Raw genomic sequence first — 19,016 nt, 5'->3', positions numbered from 1 at the left:
AAACCTCTCTGATTATTATTTTCAAGAATTATGTGCAGGGCCTCTGTACAAGGTCAGCTTCTCTGAGAATTTTAACTTATTTTGAAAAAAGATCATTTTCAATTTGACGGTTACAACTATGTAGAGAGGGAGCTTTGGAGGTCTGATACAACTCTCTGAAAATGGCTAAAACGAAGAAGAAAGTTTTGGTTCTGCCAGAAATGTTTTTTCTAGCCCAGAGCAAAATATGCCATTAATTTCTCAAATTTACATAGATCTTGTCTTGCTCCTGCTTACTGCTTTCTCTAAACGTCATTCTAAGGAGCAAAGTCCAATTCTTTGACTTTCTAAAAATGGCTCATTTTCACCATTAATTAGGTTTTTTGCCTTTTTTGGAGGGGGCCCAGATTATTCCCTGTGTCCCTATCCCCAGCATTGCTGCCAGCAGTGGTGGGATAGTCGAGCAGCTCTTTAGCTGCTGTTCTGTTATTCGCACAAAATCCACCAGAGGTCATCCCGTCCCCAAGGATGCTGAAGGAAGTAGCCCGCAGCGCCGGGTGCTACCCACTTCCAGCCCTTGTCTGTGCTCTGAGCTGGGAGTATATTGGAAAAACAGGAAATGTGATTGTCTCCCGGGCTCTTGGAAATGAATGAGGCCATTGTAGTCAGGATCCAGATTTTGTTGACTGCATAATGCAGTATTCTTGCACTTAAATACTTCCTATCACAGTTAACATACATTTTTTTCTTTGTGTAGTATAGTATTCGGTATTGTCGTTAGTTATAAATTAGAATGCATGCAAGTATATTACAAAGTAAATATTTGCGTCTTAAGGCTCAGAAACACCCTAACATCTGGTGTTTGTAGCACTCCTATAGCTTCACATTATTCTGGTCTAATATACTGTGGCATGAAGGCAGGGGTAGGTCAGTGGTGTTACACTAATGTGAGAACAGAATCAGGCTCTTGATGTTTTATGTGACTTTTTAACTAACATGCTGTAGTAATGTGATACCCATTTCAGAACCCTGTCACAACTTGTACTGTACGTTTGAATTATGTTTATTCATCAGCACCACTTACTAATCTCACGTTCTTGTCATTCGTGTTGTACCCATCGTCCATGCTTCCACCTAACCACACAGGGAGCATCTGGCTTAGACGGAAAGCCAGGACCCCGGGTGAGTCCCTTGTCTTTCTGTGTCGCTCTTCGTTACCGAGTCCGTGTGCTTTCCAGCAGCTCCACCACCCGCGCTCCCGCACTGCACGGAGGAAGGAAGGCCAAACACCGCAGGCATTTTCCATGCTACCTAAGAGGGGGCTTCGAGCAGAGTCTTAGGGCAAAGTGTGTGGGAAGGAGAACATAATTCTCTGTAGAAGGAGCTCTGAATCTTAAAAAGGCAGCTTGGTTTTGATTTTTGGTTGGACAACCACCTTGGTTGGGGTGCTTATTTTCCAGAGTAAGGTTAGGCAGGGATTTAGTTTACACAGGAAAACATACTTGTTCAATGCTAATATGGAATCAGTGAAATGGATGCAGACGTGCTGGGGTTCTGCTGCAGGCATTCTCATGTTAAATATAAATGTTAAATCGTTTGCTTTTTATAATGGTAAAGAAATGGATAGTGTGAAAGAGGAGTAGAGTTATGTGTTTGAAGGCTTCTGTAAGATTCCCATTGATCACTGTAACAGGTGAGTCCACCTTACAGGTGGACATTTGAATCAAAAAAATGATCTACATTTAAAAAAAAAATAATCTCTGTTTGACCCTTTCATTTTTCCTGGCAAAATTTCTTTCAATAAATTTAAAATCTTCATAAATCTGATGACTTCCATGAATAAAGTAAAATCCAACTAGAAGAAAGATGGGTTACCTCATAACAGGAGAGCTTATAGGTGGAGTTTTGAAAGCCAAATGGATTTGTTTGGCCAGGTCCCATCACAATTAAGTCTGAATTTTCAGCCAGTGAAGACTGATTCCATGTTAGTTCTTGGCCAGAAGACAGCTATTAAAACTAAAAACTTGTAACAACAAGATCTCTCTCTCACCCTCTATGTTTCCTTTCATAGGGTGTAGATGGCCCAGTTGGCCCCCATGGCCCTGCAGGTCCTAAAGGAGACAGAGTAAGTATATGTTGCACATGCTTCTCTTTATAAAAGCGACTGCTGAAATGGTAAAACGTCATATGGCTACTTATAGTGTGCCTAGATGTTACTAAGCATAACAATATCTCATCTGTTTAAGAATCAGCCCAGAACTCTATACATGTTCTAGTTACGCACTGTTTAAGGGTTGCCTGTTTAAGGGTTGATTTTGTAACTCATTAACTTCAGAGGAGCTGGTATTTTGTAATGACTAATCAGTAAGAAACTTACAGGACTTTCAAGTTCACAGTGCTACACAGAACATAATTTTGGTTGGTTTCATTATTTTGTGTAAATGGATTGAGAGAACAAACTGGGACAGAAGAAAATAGTGTGATCTTATACGTATATACATATGCAATGGCAAAAAAAAAATTTATTTCTCACCTCTTTGCACTTAATTCATTTTAAAAAAATTCTCTAACCTCTCTACAATTTAAACTTTTCATTTTTTTAAGCTTAGAAGATAGGAGCCCTCCTATTTAATTTGAAATATTCACAGTAAATTTTCCCCAGTGGAAACAGGATAGGGACCTTAATCTTTAACTGTAAGCCTGTCATCTTTAACAATACAGCCATCAACCTGTGCAACAAAACAAAAGATGATGCCTTATACTAACTAAAACCTCCAAGGAGTTGCCAGCCCAGAATTTTGTCTCTTTTAATTCCTCACTTTAACAGAACAGCTGTGCTAAAATGACTTCAGACTTGCTGTATTAAGGACGCAGCCATATGGCACAGGTCCAGTTAGCTTTAACAGCAGTACATCTTGGAAAGGTATGCGTGACTTGATGATTCATTTTTACAGAGCTCTGTGTTGAGAAATAAATACAGGACATGCAGCATAGTCCAAAATAGTAACAGTAGACTGTAGTTACCACTCAGGCTAGTTAACTGTCTGAAGGACTTGGGTATGCTTCTTTTTTTTTCTAGGGATATCAGAATCAAGTCTTTTCTCACTTAGGACATAACTTCTTTTTCTATCAACTCTGTGACAAGGTAGTTGAACATAATCTTCTGAACTTCAGGAAATAATTTAAATGAGATATGCATATAAATATGCATATGAGATATAGATACTTTACATCTTAGTCTTGCATTATGAGCTTTTATCTTGAAGGATGTGCATATGTACTACTGGTTGAAATTTCTTCCAAAACCAATGTGCTATAATATAAACCATTCGTCTAATGTATGGAAGATAACTATAATTGTTTTTTCTTATGAAAGTGTCCCAAGCTCATAATAGGTCATACAGCTGCATCCAGAATCAGCCCTACCATGACTGTGACAAGTAGTAGTTACAAAGGGGACAGGAGCTGCTGTGATGTAAATCAGTTCAATAATTGCATGAGGACAGAGGGACAGATTTGCAAAACTATAGAAACTAAGGTGTGCAAGAAATTCCTCCACACCCACCATTTTCTGTGTAGCTAAATGAATGAGAGGAAGTTTGCAAGAAAGATGATAAGGTTTTTTTTCCAAGCAATCAGCTAGCAAGCTTATTGCTGTAATTGTTCATTTAATTATTCAGTACTGTTTGGGAGGAGTTGTTTGTAGTATAGTTGTCTAACAGGTGCCTGGCATTGATACATGTCTCATTATCTAAATAACAAATCGTGTGTCGTTAATGCAGTTTGCAACTGTTGAACTCCTTTATGTGAAAAGGCCTAGAAGGGCATTAGGGGTTCCTAATGTGAAATACAACCATGTTCTTAAATCCACATTATTTAAAATTTGAAAAGACAGTCTCACTTTGAGACAATATATGTAAAATGCTGGTCACTATATATTTATGTCTTCTTAAAAGTTAAGGAAAGCAGGTATAATCAAATTGAAGACTAGAGATTTCTCCTGTAGAAATCATGGATTCAGCGCTGCGTAGGCTGCACTCTTCTTAGGTAGAACGGACTGTTGTGCAAATTAGGGTTGGTTGGTTTGTTTCCAGTTTAGCTATTTAATTAAAATAGAAAACATCAGACAGTCATCATACAAAGCTTGTTTAGATGGTGAAAAAGTAGACTAGGAAAATAGTGCATGTCACTAGAAAACAGGAAAATGTGAATTTTAGAACAAATGTGCTATTATCTCACTGTGTGAGCTTAACCATGTAATTTTCTCTCTAAACTTTAAACTGTACATTGATTATTAAAAGCTAACACAGGATTTAACACTTCCTGAAGGTATGATACAGGTGAACATTCCAATACTGGGTTTTTATGCGTTTCTTTTGGTAGAAACAGAAATGGTAATTAATAGTGTGAATTAATGTAATTTATTAGGCTGGTGTCTTACAGTCCTTAATAAATTCTTCAGCTATTGAAAATACTATTTTGCTAGGTGCTTAGAGAGCTTTTCTGAGACCATCTTCATTAAATGGAGGAGTCGATCATAATAGGCCTCTGAATCTGGCTCTGTACCTATTAATCTCACTTACATATTCTCTTGAGAGAAAATAGAGAACATTGATAAACAGATAAACATCTTAAACTACTACTCATTGAAAGAGGACATGTAAACCCGAAGGGTAATGACGGGCATAATGTTTATCCAACTTCTTGTCCATCCAGAAGAAGCTGAAAGACAATGTTAACAAAATGCTAATTTCCTAAAGCTCTTACCTTGATGGCAAAGACCTGGTATTGAACTTGGTTTTGGCTCTCAGATGTGTAGCCTGCGCAACACTGTTATCACTACACATGTAGTTGTACTGGGAGGGAAAGTGTATTCTCTTTAATTTGGTTAAAATGGTCGTCACTATGGCAGTGTTACGAAATCTCCATATCAGTCTTAATGGAGACACCAATTATGCAGCTTTATTCATGCAAATGGTAGTCCATATTCAGCCATGACTCAGGAGATGGAAGTGATATAGGAGGCAAAAACAAAGGCTAGGGTTTCTGTTCTTTGGGCACTGATGAATTGTCTTATAAGAAGATATTGAAAAACCTTCTTGAAGTTTGTGAATGTCTGTTTCCCTGAAGGAAATGTTTTATCACGATGGCTGAGGGCAGTATGCCCATGACAGTCCATCAATCTTATATAATCCATAAACATTTAGGACCTCATCTGATATTCCATACTCATTTGATATTGGAGGCAAAAAATTGTGAGATATATTTCTCTAAATATATTCTTACATAACAGATGAGACTATTTCCTAGACTGATACATTTGGTATCTTTATGTCTACCATATGTTTAGCAACGTTATAGGCCTATCTTGAGAGGACTTTGTACAGTCATCTTTGCTGTTGAAGATTTTTTTAAAAGATACTTAACTAGTCTTGACATATTTCAAGTATTGATCAAACAGTTTTGTAGCTGTATATACATGTCAGCACATCAGTTTCTTCTCAGCAGAAAGTTTTAAAGCTGCAAGATTTACTATTTTGAAAATCAGCTGTTACTTCCCAATGCCTCCTATTGTCCTGCAAGGGCTTCCAGCCTAAATGCTGCTCAGAAGTGGCTGGAGATTAACAGAATCCAGAAAGATCAGACATTACACTTCTAATCGCCACCAGACTAAAGTGAGTATAGATAGTATCCATCTATGTAAAACATGAAGTATCTAAAATAGATCAAATGTCAGTTACTCTGACAAACTCCTTACTGCTGTGATTATTCAACAACAGATTCAGACTCAGTTTATTCTGGTGCCTGCTTTTTTGTATTATCCAGTCAATAAAATTGAGACTTAGCAGCCCATTTTCAGAGCTGTGCTGAAGGACTTGGCTGTGCCGATGATCACCACTATTAATTAGGCACATATCTACATCTCTGTCTTGTGCTTTTAATGCATTAATAATGAGTAGTAAATAACCCAGATTTTTAGAGGATCTTGTACACAGAATTATCTCAAGACCTTAAGTGCAGCAATTGCTGGGATGAAACACAACACTTCAGTATGCCAGGAGCCTTGCATGAAGCCATGTTATGTTAAGGAGAGGAGGTTAAGAAGGCATCCAAATAACCCAACATAACAAATCCAGAGTAGGAGCTTTAAAAACTGAAGGTGGTCAGGACTTTTTTTTAAAATCTCATCAAAGATTTGTTTAGTCCTCTCAAGAGAGCAGTTTAGTCCTCTCAAGAGAGTATGGCTTTTCTGCTGGGTTTTATTCTGAAGAGCAGTCTGAAACAAGACTGCTGCCCTCACCTACTTACCAGCCCTGCCTCCCTAACAGGCTCGCAGAGAACTGTGCTCCTGGTTACATGGGCTCATGTTGGCCAACCCAGGAGGTTTTAACTCAGTATCTATCTTGATGAAGACCAATTGGAGAGCAAAGATGATTACTACTGTCAGCCTGAAATTTGTCGCCTTGAAATTTCATTTCATTTGGAAAAGTTTTCTCTATATTAAGGTTGCAAAATGATTTTGGTAGCATCCCTCTGGAAACTGGTAATTTTCCCATGGATTTTAGTGCAGAATGAGATCAAACTTCTGGAGTAATCTCTGTACTTGTTTGTCTTGCACATTAACACAGTTTTGATTTAATAAACCAGGGTATTTACTTCACTACTCTAGAATCCAATAGAGCAGTTAGCAACAGTGCATGGGATAATCTTCATAATGTCACTGTTAATAACATTGCCTGCTTAAATACAAGCTTTGATTGACACATTATTTTTGCTTGTCATTGTGTCGTATCTCAGCTGCTGTGCTGCAGCTTGATGCTGTGTATCCTCAGTTTTCATTACAACGTTGGATTTTTACTGAGTGCAATATTACAGCTGTTACAAGCTTAAAATTGAAATCAGTGCAATTTCAGTTTGACAAATATTTTCTCTTACTAATGGATTTAAAAACAAATGTAATGTCATATGCCTGAAAAGACATTTTGCCTAGAAAGTAATACACAACTTCTTTTTGCCCCTTTAATTATTTAATAAAAATAAATGACCTTGGATATTTTTCACTCAGAAGATTTAAAAATGCATAAACTTTAACCTAAAGCACTTGGCAGAGATCATTTCTAAGATAGACGATGTTTTGTTTGCTTGTTCTGTAATCTTTTCTTAGGGTGAAAAGGGAACTGTAGGTGACCCTGGACCCAGAGGACCATACGGCTTGCCTGTAAGTTGCACATAGGTTGTACACATTGTGCTTTTCATCACTCCTTGATTAAACTTTGTGTGCTTTATGACTGCTTTTCATCTAGCAATGCAGTTATTTGGAAAAGGCAAAGATAGATAATAATCCCTGACAGTGCAAGGTCACTGGTCTGTATTGAAGACTTAGATTCCTAGCCATACATGTGGTCATGTAAAAGTAATGAAACAGACCTGACATGAACCAGCAAGATGGAGGAAATCCAGAATGCAAGTGCTCCTGTTTCTGCAGCCAGTGGCCACCAGCTGTCTGGGGATCATGCGAGAGAGCCAGGAGTTCAGGGTGAACTGCGGAAAGCTGTGATTTTCTTAATGTCAATAAGGTGCTTGGATTTGCGTGCTGCAAGGCTACTTTGCCATTATATTTTTGTTTTGTTTGACACTTCAGAGACCAGTTTTGTTTTCATTTCTGTGCCATGTGCTCAGAAGCAATCTGAGAAGTTCATTATTGATCATTCATAGGTGGAGATGGTATGCTTTAAATCAACTATTTAAATGATATTATCTGTTTCTAAAATATGAGTGAGAACTTCCTTTGGCCTAATGAAGATAGCCCCAATAAAATCAGTTGACTTACTCTCTTTACTTTGCTGATGTTTGGGTCGGGTGTGTACATATACACACGTCCATTCTGTACCTTGACGCAAGAGAAACCATGTAAATGTGCCTGGCTAGGCACAACCAGCCTTTACAAGGGACCTGCAGTGTTTCCATACCCTCTCCAGTCTAATCAGTTTGATTGATTAATTTAAGCTGGAATACAGACTTGTGGTTCAATTAGATCCATTTAATTGGAATCAGGAGTCAACGACTAGAGACAGTTTTCAGGCTCCATGGAGTGTTAAATTAACTTGCACTGCATGTTTATATGAAGGTCACTTTTGTGAGTTGAATAAAAAAAAAAACAATTTCTGTTTCCCCTTCCTGTGTACTAAAAAATGAAAAATGATAGGCTTTCTGTATTTTTAGCTTGCTCCTGGAATCTGCGTACAAACAAAATTTTACAGCCAAGCAAAATTTTACAGTCAAGTTATCAGTTCCTGGCAATGTTAAACACTGACAGAAACATCCTTCACTAACGGCAATGCTGTGTGCTACAGCCTTAGCAACGTGGGATACCACTGTATAGAGGGAGTGCAGAAGTCGGGCATCAAGGCAGCTGTTAGTATCACAGCTTAGGGACGCTAATGTAGTTTATATGGTTCTTTGGCAGGGCAAGGATGGCGAGCCTGGCCTTGATGTAAGTAATATGTATGACCAATACTGTCTTAATGGTAGGTAAGCGTCTTTCAAGAAATAGCTTGCTGAGTGTAACACCTTTGTTTCCGTTTAGTGTGCATGCAGTACATACAGAGACTGTGCTAAATGCTGCATTTGCTCTTTCTCTGTCATAACAAGGACAAAGATTATGTGGTATACAGCCCTTATTGACAGACCCCACCAGATAGAGTGCTTAGTAATACAAGTAGTTGGGCCTTTGGAAGTCAATAGGCTGAAAAACTGCACTTGGTAAGAAAATATTCAGACTTGTGACTCAGTCACAGAAGAACAAGGAGTCACTAACACTTCGTTAAGTAAATTTATCCTAATTAAAGAGAACAATTCCATAACCTGTAAGGGATACCTTTCAAAATATAGGCTCTTTCTCTGGCATGCTGAAAGGACTTACTGAAAGCTTTTTCCTCTAGAACTACACTGAAATACCTAACTTGGAGGAGCCTTTTCTAGAATGTACATATGCTACATAGCATGGACTGTTGCCATTTTGAGTGATATGATTTTTTTCCACTGGTGGCAAAATGACTCTACCAAACACCGTGACTGACTTGTCTCACGTGCTCTTGTGTGCATGCATGTGTACACATATAATTCACATATACATACAAAGCATGTAGTGAAATCATATTTTTTTATGTTTTCCAAGGGTATTTGAAAGCTTAACCTGCATGTGAATAAAAGTCGACCTATCTTTGTCCATTTTGTTTTCATAGGGTTTCCCTGGTCCTCGAGGAGAAAAGGGTGATATAGGAGAAAAGGGAGAAAAGGTGACCACAGTGTTACTAACTGTTGTTTGATTCCTCAGCCTAGTCAGTTCTGCTGTCTTTATGCTATGAATTGTTCCATTAAAACTTATCTTTGTTTTTACTGTGTGCCAAAAGGCAGGTCATAGATACATGCTAAGCAAAATCATGAAAAAACGTGAAAAATTATGCACAGAACTAGTAATATCACCATGCCCCAGAGCACAGCTTATTTTTAGGCTCATTTTCTCCAGTTCATCCTATGCTTGTTGAAAATCTGTGTCAGCCTGAAATTTTAATGCAGACATCACTGAAATGTGTCATTGTGGTAGTAATTTTATACTGAAGACCCCAGCTCTGTTCCTTGGCACTATTTGCAGTATAACTGTTGGTCCTAGTCTACCATACCTGTACACACTACCTGTCCCACACCAAATGGATAAGGACAGAAACCGTTTAAACTTTTTTTTTTGGCAATGTCTTATTTACAATTAAGTACTTCATGATACTTGTGGATTGAAATTAAATCATACATTCTACTGCTCTGGTAAACCAACTAGATGGTGAAGTTAACAGAAACAGCCTAACTTCATTTTCATTGTCCAGACACAGTGACTTGGAAGTATGTTAAGTAAAAAGCAATTTAGGACTAAATGCATGCAGAGAAACCTCATCAGCAAATCTCCCCTATTTCTCATTGACACAGAGCCCAGTTACTAAAACTGCTGAATTAGCCCTCACACCAAGCCACTTAATATAAAAGCCCATACACACAGCAGGTGATTTTTCTAGTTCAAACAACTATTTTTGCCTAGCTGACATGTACAGGGTTATACTAGGTCCGCTTCCCATCATGGTATCTTAAACAAGAAGCAGGGCTAAAAAGTCACCATGGCTGTTTTCACCTTTTCTTAATACTGTCAAGCAAAACACTTCCCAAGAACACATTGATAAGGGTACTATGAAATATATCCTTCCCTTCTGTCTCTTGTTATATTGCTTATTTTGAGCTCAGAGACCACTGATAAGGTACTGATTTTGCAGAACAACTGTTGCTTAAGCAGGTGCTCTATGAATACTATGAAGGCAGTGTCTGACCTGGCAGAGTAATCACAATGAATGGTGAGCTTTCTTGCTGTCATAGACTACAGGTCTGTCTGACACAAGTGAACAGCTTTTCTTTTTGAGAGCAGTTTATCAGTAGAAAGGTGTAACTGATAACTATCAGCTCTCATAGATGACTGGCAAAATGGCCAACCTGTGCTAAGGGGGAGTTACAGTAGGTGCCAAATCAAATGAGCTTAACGGTGTGTTCTTATACTGGGGTACATTAGAAGGGTTGTGTCCAGAAGATTAAAATAAGTTATTGCTCCTCTCTAATAAATCCCAGTGAAGTTGCTTGAATACTGCAGATGGTATTTTGAGCCTCCCAGTTCAAGAAAAACTTGAGAAATTGGAGAGGAAGAAGGCTATCAAGCTGACAGAGGCCTGGGGCACATGCAACTGATAGAAGAGGTTGAAGGAGGTGGACTGGCTTAGTCTGACAAATAGGAGGCCTAACTACTTGAAGGCGAGATTCAGATGTTGGAGCAAAACTCTTCTGGGTCATGGCAAACAGGAAAACACAGGACCACAAGCTGCTCCTGGGAGGTTCAGAGGGGCTATTAGGAAAACCTTGTTCACTAGGAGGGCAGCACGGCACTGGGACAGTTTTCTAAGAGAGGTGGCTGAACCACTGCCCCTGGAGGACTGCAGGACCTGGTCTGGTCTGACCTGACCTGGCATCAGGAATTGTCCTGCTCAGGGTGGGAGGTTAGACTAGGCAACCATTAGAAGTCCCTTCCAACCAGACCTTCTGAGTCTGTGTTTCCAGGCACAGCTAGAGATATGCAGACAAAATACAGCCATCAGAGCCCCAGAAGATCTCTGGAAGAAAAGCTGGAAGGCTGGTAAAACAGTTGGCTTATATACTCTGATATAATGTGGAAATGAAACAGCTGAGATTCTTGTACTCGGGATGTAAAAATATTTTAAGGTACTAGAGTATAGCATGCTATTTTTGGGTATTAGTTCATTATTCCCAGAGTCTGACTAAATAGCTCAAACACAGGACCTCCAGTTGCAAGAGGACGAAGGAATTGTGTGTGGAAATTGTATGTGTCCACAAAGCGTGGTTAGGCCTTTTTTTGGAGCTCAGTTGTGATTGAGGCTGCCCACGTAGCCTTGTTCTCTTGGGCTGCGGGACACATCTCCTAGGAAGTCTAGTCCTCCGTCCCCCTAAAAATCCAGGAAAAGGCAAAACTTGTTTCTTGAGGAGAATGCATGGGATAAAGTACTTAGCAAATCTGGCAGATATGTCAGAAACCATGTTATCTTGTGGGCTTTCAGATTAAGAGGATTTCCAGGAAGTTAGAATGAAAATGGAGATGAAATTTCTGCCTTAAAAATTCTCAGAATATTAAAAAAAAAATTAGAAGGCAAAGGAAGGTCCTCCTCAGGGAAAAATCAGGGAAGATATAGCTGAGACCTCCGTGAAAGAGACTTCTGTTGCACAGTTTTGACACATTTTTTTCCAGAAAAGAGGAAGTAGTTGTATCTCGCAAGTAAACTGGTTTCACCAAAACCACCTTAGCTGCATCAATAGTTCCTTTTCCAAATGGAAGGCTCACTCTCAAAAAGCACCACATAATGCAATTAATAGAATCTTTCGTTATAACAAATTTTCTCAGTTCTGATGTTTTCCATTATGTCAATTTCTAATTATGACCAAATTGGTGTAACAGCACCCATTTCAAAAGAGGTAAACCAGTTTACAAGTTGAGGGTCCAGCTCATGATTTCTTGGTATTTAAATATTCCTTATAATATTGGCTGTTAGGCTGACATCACACAAGTTGAGATTAGCAAGTTTCTAGTTAAGAAACTTAATTCAAATTGCACTGCAAAAATATATATCATTACTAACGTTCTATTGAGAACCAGTGACACTTGGTTTTTTCATAGACAAGCTATGATCGGCAGGGAATAAATCTTTACTTCTTCAGTTTGAGACGAGTCCCAGACTGATGATTTTTATTTTAGCCTGTCAGTAGTTCTGCTACAGTGAAAGCAAGTCAGTGTTTGCATTATGTCTGCTTAACTTGGCTGTAAAAATAATTTTTTTAAGTGTTCTAGCTGTAATTACTGGTATAAAATTATAGTCCAGGAGCACTTAGCACGAAAAAGGTTTGTACAATTGATTTTGTATTTTCAAGTTCTATGGATGGAAAAAAAAAATCTTTTCAAAAAGGAATAACTTTTAACAAAAGGTAGAGATTGTTGTGGGGAGGAGGAGATAAGGGGGTCCTCATCCCAAATGTGCACTTTTGTCTCTTGTTATAAATATTGACAAAGCAGTATGATGTATCACAACAGCATCTGGAGAGACATCATCCTTTTTCTCCTACACCCTGTATGGATGAAAATCTGTGCACGTGAGCATTGGAGATTGTTCTAACCATAACGATGCTACAGCAGTGCCACAAATTTGTATTTCTCTAGGTGCTGAGGAAGGGCAGGAATTAATTTTTTTAAATCATCATCAGATGTAGATTCTGCATATCTCCTGTGTTTCTCTATAGTTCAGGGTAAGGAGCTGAAGACTGAGAGACAAGAACTGAGTCCGTGGAAAAAGTAGTAAAGTACTCAGGAAATCCAGGCTATTCTCTACACCTATGACTGTTGCACTGGTTTGAATAAGATCATAGGTTTGCCCTGCAAAACTGGAAGTTTAAATAGTTATCTGCTGACTTGTAAGACAAGTAAAAGAAAGTCCTAAAGATACAAAACAGTCAGAAACCAAAAGGTACTGTCCATTTTCAGAATAATTTTTGAAGTATGTCCGTGCTCTGGGCTTGCGTAACACTCACAGCAAATCTATTGGTGGTACATTGAGCACAAATAACATGAGATTTGACCCTGAAACTGTTGAGCTTCTGTGCTGTGCTGTCATGTTATAGGTTTAAGATGAAAACTTAAGCAATTTACAGTTCTTGACTTGGGATTTTTTTACATCACAATCTTCTAATTTGGTGAAGAAGGGTAATGTTTGGATTGCTGTTTTCCTAAATATTATCCTGTGACTTTTTGGCACACAGAAAAGATAGACAAGAAACTTTGCTCCTATCATGTCATGAATGCAATATGATTTGTTCATGGAAAATATTTTTTTCATTCAAATGTGTCAAGTATGCTGATATTAAATGAATAATGTGCTTTCCTTCCTTTTTTATATATGATATTGCTAATTAATTTTTGATTGTGTAAAAATGTTTTTTCTCTCTTGGTAATGGATTAAGTCTTCCTGTACTGGTGTGGAACTAGTTAAATGTCTATTTACTATGCTTCATCAAAATTCGTCTGTCTTTCCAAAGGGGCATTCCTTCCTTCTCCTTTTACCTTCATTCCTTACAATTCCTCTGTCTTTTTTACCCTTTTCCTCACAAATTAAATCCTCCCAATAGCCACAACCTCGCTTGCTGGTTCTCCAATGTCATACTAATTTTCCTATGACTATTTTTCCCATTTCTTTGTGATATTCCTGATTTACTCATCTTTCCTTCCCATTTTTTACAATCCTAGTCCAATTTGTTTATTTTTTTTTAACAGAACCTTTTTTGATTTTTGTGAAATTGAGAGCAAACCTGAAACTCATTTACCATTGTGATCAACTGGTGTGAAATCAATTATAAAATGAACTCTCTAAACATCTTATACTGCTTGAAGGTGAGGTCATCTTTGCAGGTAACTTTGTTGAGGGGAGTCATCTCATTTCCATAAGTAATTAAAGCATTGGAAGTTTTACATTTAAAAAGAAAACTCAGTGTGAAATCAAAGGACTGAATTTCAGCAGAATAGACAAAATGTTACCTGCAGTAGAGAGAACACTTAAATGTTGGAATATTTAAATAAAGAATTTAATTATCACTTCTGATTACTTTATGATACAAAACATTATGAAATCATTGAAAGTGTCATAGCACCTCTCCATCAAGCAGTTCAAATGTTTTGATTTCTGTAACAGGGTTTGAAATGGTCGTGTTGTATTTGGAGTGACAGGAGTGCACCTTCAGTGATGTCTGTGGGTTTCTGTGGACGCCACTGAGAACAAGATTTGTCCCAAACTCTTACCACACTGCAAACGGTCAGTTCAGCAAAGGAAGCTCCAGGCCAGTTTCACCCTTGACGTGACACCGTGGTGGTTGATAGAATTTAGCCAGAGACCAGCCATCCCTGGGAAGCATCCATGCCACAGGTCTTTTTTAGAGGGACTATTCTGATGTACTCTGCTTTTGCACTAGTGACAAATCTTCTAGGGAAGCTGACAAATTCAGCCTAGTCTGTTTGTGCACGTCAGTACTATCACTTAGAACAAATAGGAGATCTCTTATTTTGGACTGTGGATTGGAGGGATTTGCAGATTTGCCTCTGTCTCAAGAAATTGATGATTTCAAGCCCTGTTTTAGGATTCAAAATATTCATAATACTGATATGAAATACCAACACAAACTAATACCGACTGATTCCAGTTCTTGCTTGTGATCATATAATTTATTTTTCCACATAATGCACCACCCAAACCAGAACACAGTGGTAAGTGTCCTTTCAGCTCTCCATTGGCTTAAAAAGAAAAACCCAAACTTTTAAACCAATCTTTCTTTAATTTTTTTCCAAAAGAATGAAACTTGTTTTATCCAAACCATTGTATCCACAGGGGGAAAAGGGAAAGAAAGGCAAAAAGGGGCCTAAAGGGGAGAAAGGAGAACAGGGTGCTCCTGGATTAGATGCACCTTGCCCATTGGTACGTCTTACTTGTGTATTGGAGATTTGATCATCCTGCTGTAGACTGATGGAATAAGAAATGGGGGGAGAGGAACAAGCACCAGCTTCTGTGTCACCTGTTACCATTTCTTAATGCAGCCTTATCTCAAGTTCTGGCAAATTCTGGAGAAGACTTTGTCAACCTTCTAATTTGGTTTAAAGCACCAGACTTAAGACCTTCAGGCTAAATTTGTGGGGTTTGTTGGTGGTTTTTTTCATTATTTTCTGCCAAACATGTTGGAAAGGAACCAAATCTGGGATGTGCCAGAGTCAGTGCCCCACAGGTTGAAATCACACCACAGTGGTCAGCTTGCTCCTCTTGCCTCTCTATTGTTGTTTATTCACTCCAGCTAAGTCAATACTGAAGGCATTTCCTTGACAGTAACATTGCAAGTTAATCTTTACAAACAGGGATTCCGTGGAATTAAGGGGGAAAAAGGGGAGCCAGGCCAGCCTGGCCTGGATGGGCTGGATGCCCCTTGCCAATTGGTACAGTATTTCTCTTTCCTACCAACCCTGCATGCAGTTCCTTTGTTTGTAGTCAGCCATTCTCAATGTAAAGTAATGTTTTTCTGAGCTGACTTTACATTATTCACGTAACACATGCATGTGCATGAACAAACCAACTGCTTAAGTGATCATAACTGCAATGAGAGAACACACATTTTTGTTGACACCTCAAACCTAACTCTCAGCAGTCTGCTCCCACATCACATGGCAATTTATAAGTTTGTGTCCTTCCTACATTTTCCCTAAGAATCGTTGGTTTGTTATTTTCCTCACAAAATACCTATTGCCTTACTCACCCTGAACGCAGGTCTTTGTAGAAATGTATCACAATGTCCACTTCTAATCAAGTCTGATGACTTCTGTCTGCACTGGCTCAATTCTTCACCCTAGCCTGTCCCAGAGCTACTCTGCCCCCTGGACTTCCTTTCAAATCCATGTAGTCTTAGATGCACGTTTTCAGGATTTGGCCAAAATGAGTCACATACAGAATGATGTAAATATTACTTCTAAAAATCAAATCATATGTTTCCAGTAAGGCAAGCTGGAGTCTGATCTCCCAGACCTTACACAAGTAATGATTTTATTGTCTATCCTGTTTATCAAATACTATTCAAACAGATCTGGAAGTGAAAAGCTTACCTGACGTTTGTAAGAAGATAACGGTCTGCAGCCCAAACCCTCACTGTCTTTGTTATTTAATGTCTTCAATTTAATGGTCTTACCCTTGGAACTTACCTTCCTGGAATACACACAACACTCCCCACCCTATGTTAGCATGAATTCAAGTTCCCACCTATACTAAAATGCTACTTGTTGTCCCTCTCCCTTGTACCAATCTGGCAACAGTGATTTTTATTTAATGGCAAAGTAAGTTTAAATTCTTTTCCATTTAAAAAAAGAAGAACAGTACATACACATTTAAAGATACAAGGAAGATTTTCTTTTTATTTGTTCACAGTAAAATTTGATCTGCATGTTCTGATATTGTTTGGTGCTTAAGCACGGTTCTCTAAGATGAATGTTAAGTAGATTTTATTTCAACTATAGAACTTCTAATTTGAAGTCGATGGATTTTAATCTTAAATACATAGTCCATTAAGATTATTCCATAGTCCATTTTGTTTGCTTCCAATTAATGGTAACCATATCTCATATTTTGTTGGGGATAATCAAGCATGCTTTTGTAATTTAAAAATGTTTCTCTGTATTATCATTTATATCTGGAGATTCACTAACAATCATTGATAGATGAAAAATGTTCTGTTCATAGAATAAGCTGCTAAGCACACAGCACTGTTTCTTGCTTTAGGCAGCAAGCATTCCTATCAGATTACATGCAAGCACATTCAAATATTCTCATTAACCACTGTCTTCACATGTAAATTCACATATAACAAGTATTGTTATTCTATATTCTAAAAAATGTCAGGGCCTGATTTTTTTCTGCTCATGTATGATCTAGTGCCCCTAATTCTGAGCATGTAACTCTTTGGATAAGTCCTGTATAGCCATGTAAATTGGAATTAGTTCCATGCAAACCGGTTTGACTGTGGTCAAAAGTTGGCTTTGATCTTACTGGACACATGGAGATATGTGAAAATAGGGTGGTGACAGAAAAGAAATGGAGTGACTCTCACTAACATAAGAAGAAATTAGGTGGGCATATTATCCAAGCAATGAAATAATCAGTGCTGCTGTACTGCCCTCCTCCCACCACTGATGTTTTCTTCCACTGTGTCACTTGAGGTATGTTCAGGCCTTAAGATTTTGTTGCTTCATTCGGAAGCTAAGAATGAAAGTGAACAGAAAAGATCCCACTCAAATTTGAGACTTGCTATCTTATCATTGGGTTAACTTTGTACTAGGGGCCCATAAAACACAATACCCTCCAGATAAAACTGATAATATTTTTTTTGCTCATTGATCTTGTACATTCAGCGACAGATTGTTGTGAATAACAGATTATATTTAAAATAATATGCAGCCTGACCTCTAACAGCAATAAGAAACTGATGAAGATGTTTGATTTAGGAAAAAAAATCTTTATGGTAGAGAGGCGCACATATGTATTTACAGTGTAAACCTTCTCTCCTTTGGCATTTCTTTCACCTTGAGAACAAGAGAGGAAATAAGTTAGGAACTGGTAGCTATTTAGTAGGTAAAAAGTCAGAGCTGCTTCAGCTGTTCTAACAGATGTTGATGTAATATCTATCCTATCAAACCTAACTATGCTTTTTTGCTTGTTTCCGCCCCCCCCCCCCCCCCCTTGAAACAGGGTCCTGATGGATTACCAATGCCTGGCTGTTGGCAAAAGGTAGGATGGGCAGAGCTTTTTCTTTTCAGGGGCAGTACTTGCTTGACACACAGAAAAGCCTGTCACAGTGATATTGAACAGTATCAGAATATACTTCAGAGCCTCTTAGACAGATGTATGCAACAATGCAAAATAAGACCTCACCATGACAGTAGTCGGTGTGATGGGGTTGTAATATATGTAGAAGTAATAACTCATTGAGGCAGTATTGTAGAAACAGTTGGCGTTGGATTTCTGGAAATTCCAAGACTTTTCTCTTTCATATGAAGAATCACACATCCTTTGGTTTCTGCACTTTATCGCTGCTTTCCATTCTTGATAAAAATTCATGGATATGGCATTTTTATCAAATATTTCTATTGATCTATTATGATATTATTTTTCTGGGATACCCAGAAGAACAGTGCATCCTGCCCTTCTCTTTGCCTTACATTTCTATTCTTCTATACATTCTCCTGGTTGTTATGTTGTCTGCTAATATTAACTGGCAACGTTATTTTAGTAAAGATTTAACCTAGACACTGCTAGATTTAAAAACAGCATTCAGAATAATGTAGATGGAGGGATACTGGTGTATAACACATTAGAAAACGTAACGCATAAGTGAAATCCTGGGTGCATTTATCTCTGAATAATAGCTGGTGCTGAGGAAATAACTATCCCTATCTGCAAGTCTGCCTTTTCTATGAATTTGGAATAGAAATTTGAAATATCGGTTCACTAATTTGATTAATCTGTATCTCTTTTTGTCTCTGCAGTGATGAATCTAACCTTACAAGCATGAAGTTGTGTATATAGTGCTCCACTTTTTGTATTTATAGTTGAAAACTGAAAATTCAATTTTACAAGTCTGAGATATGTTTACATGTAGCTGCTTCTACTTGTTTGCAATAGTCCATGTGTACATCTTTTTTTCACTTACATCTGCAGTTAGATGATATATAACTGCAGGGTAAACCTGCAAAGATTCTCTCTCTAATGAGAGAGAGAATGATCTTGATACAATGATCAATAATAGAAATCTGATTATTTCTGTAAATTCTTATATTTTGGCTTGTGGACCTGCATGGACAATGAGTG

The 19,016-nt window shown here is 38.1% G+C and overlaps 1 protein-coding gene across 1 annotated transcript in view; it reads left to right on the top strand.

The window, feature by feature from the left end:
- The window catches only part of COL25A1 (collagen type XXV alpha 1 chain), a 322,715-nt gene that overhangs the window by 298,288 nt on the left and 5,411 nt on the right, over positions 1 to 19,016 (top strand). The window contains exons 32-37 of the mRNA XM_074866905.1: positions 1,126 to 1,161; positions 2,051 to 2,104; positions 7,145 to 7,198; positions 9,225 to 9,278; positions 15,524 to 15,601; positions 17,898 to 17,936. Coding sequence (XP_074723006.1) covers positions 1,126 to 1,161; positions 2,051 to 2,104; positions 7,145 to 7,198; positions 9,225 to 9,278; positions 15,524 to 15,601; positions 17,898 to 17,936 — 315 coding nt within the window. The remainder of the gene's footprint in view (positions 1 to 1,125; positions 1,162 to 2,050; positions 2,105 to 7,144; positions 7,199 to 9,224; positions 9,279 to 15,523; positions 15,602 to 17,897; positions 17,937 to 19,016) is intronic.

This window comes from Strix uralensis, chromosome 4 (genome assembly GCF_047716275.1).
Source record: "Strix uralensis isolate ZFMK-TIS-50842 chromosome 4, bStrUra1, whole genome shotgun sequence".
NCBI classification, from domain to species: Eukaryota; Metazoa; Chordata; class Aves; order Strigiformes; family Strigidae; genus Strix; species Strix uralensis.
Note: the sequence above shows the minus strand (reverse complement) of the source record. Positions and strands in the feature narration are given on the sequence as shown.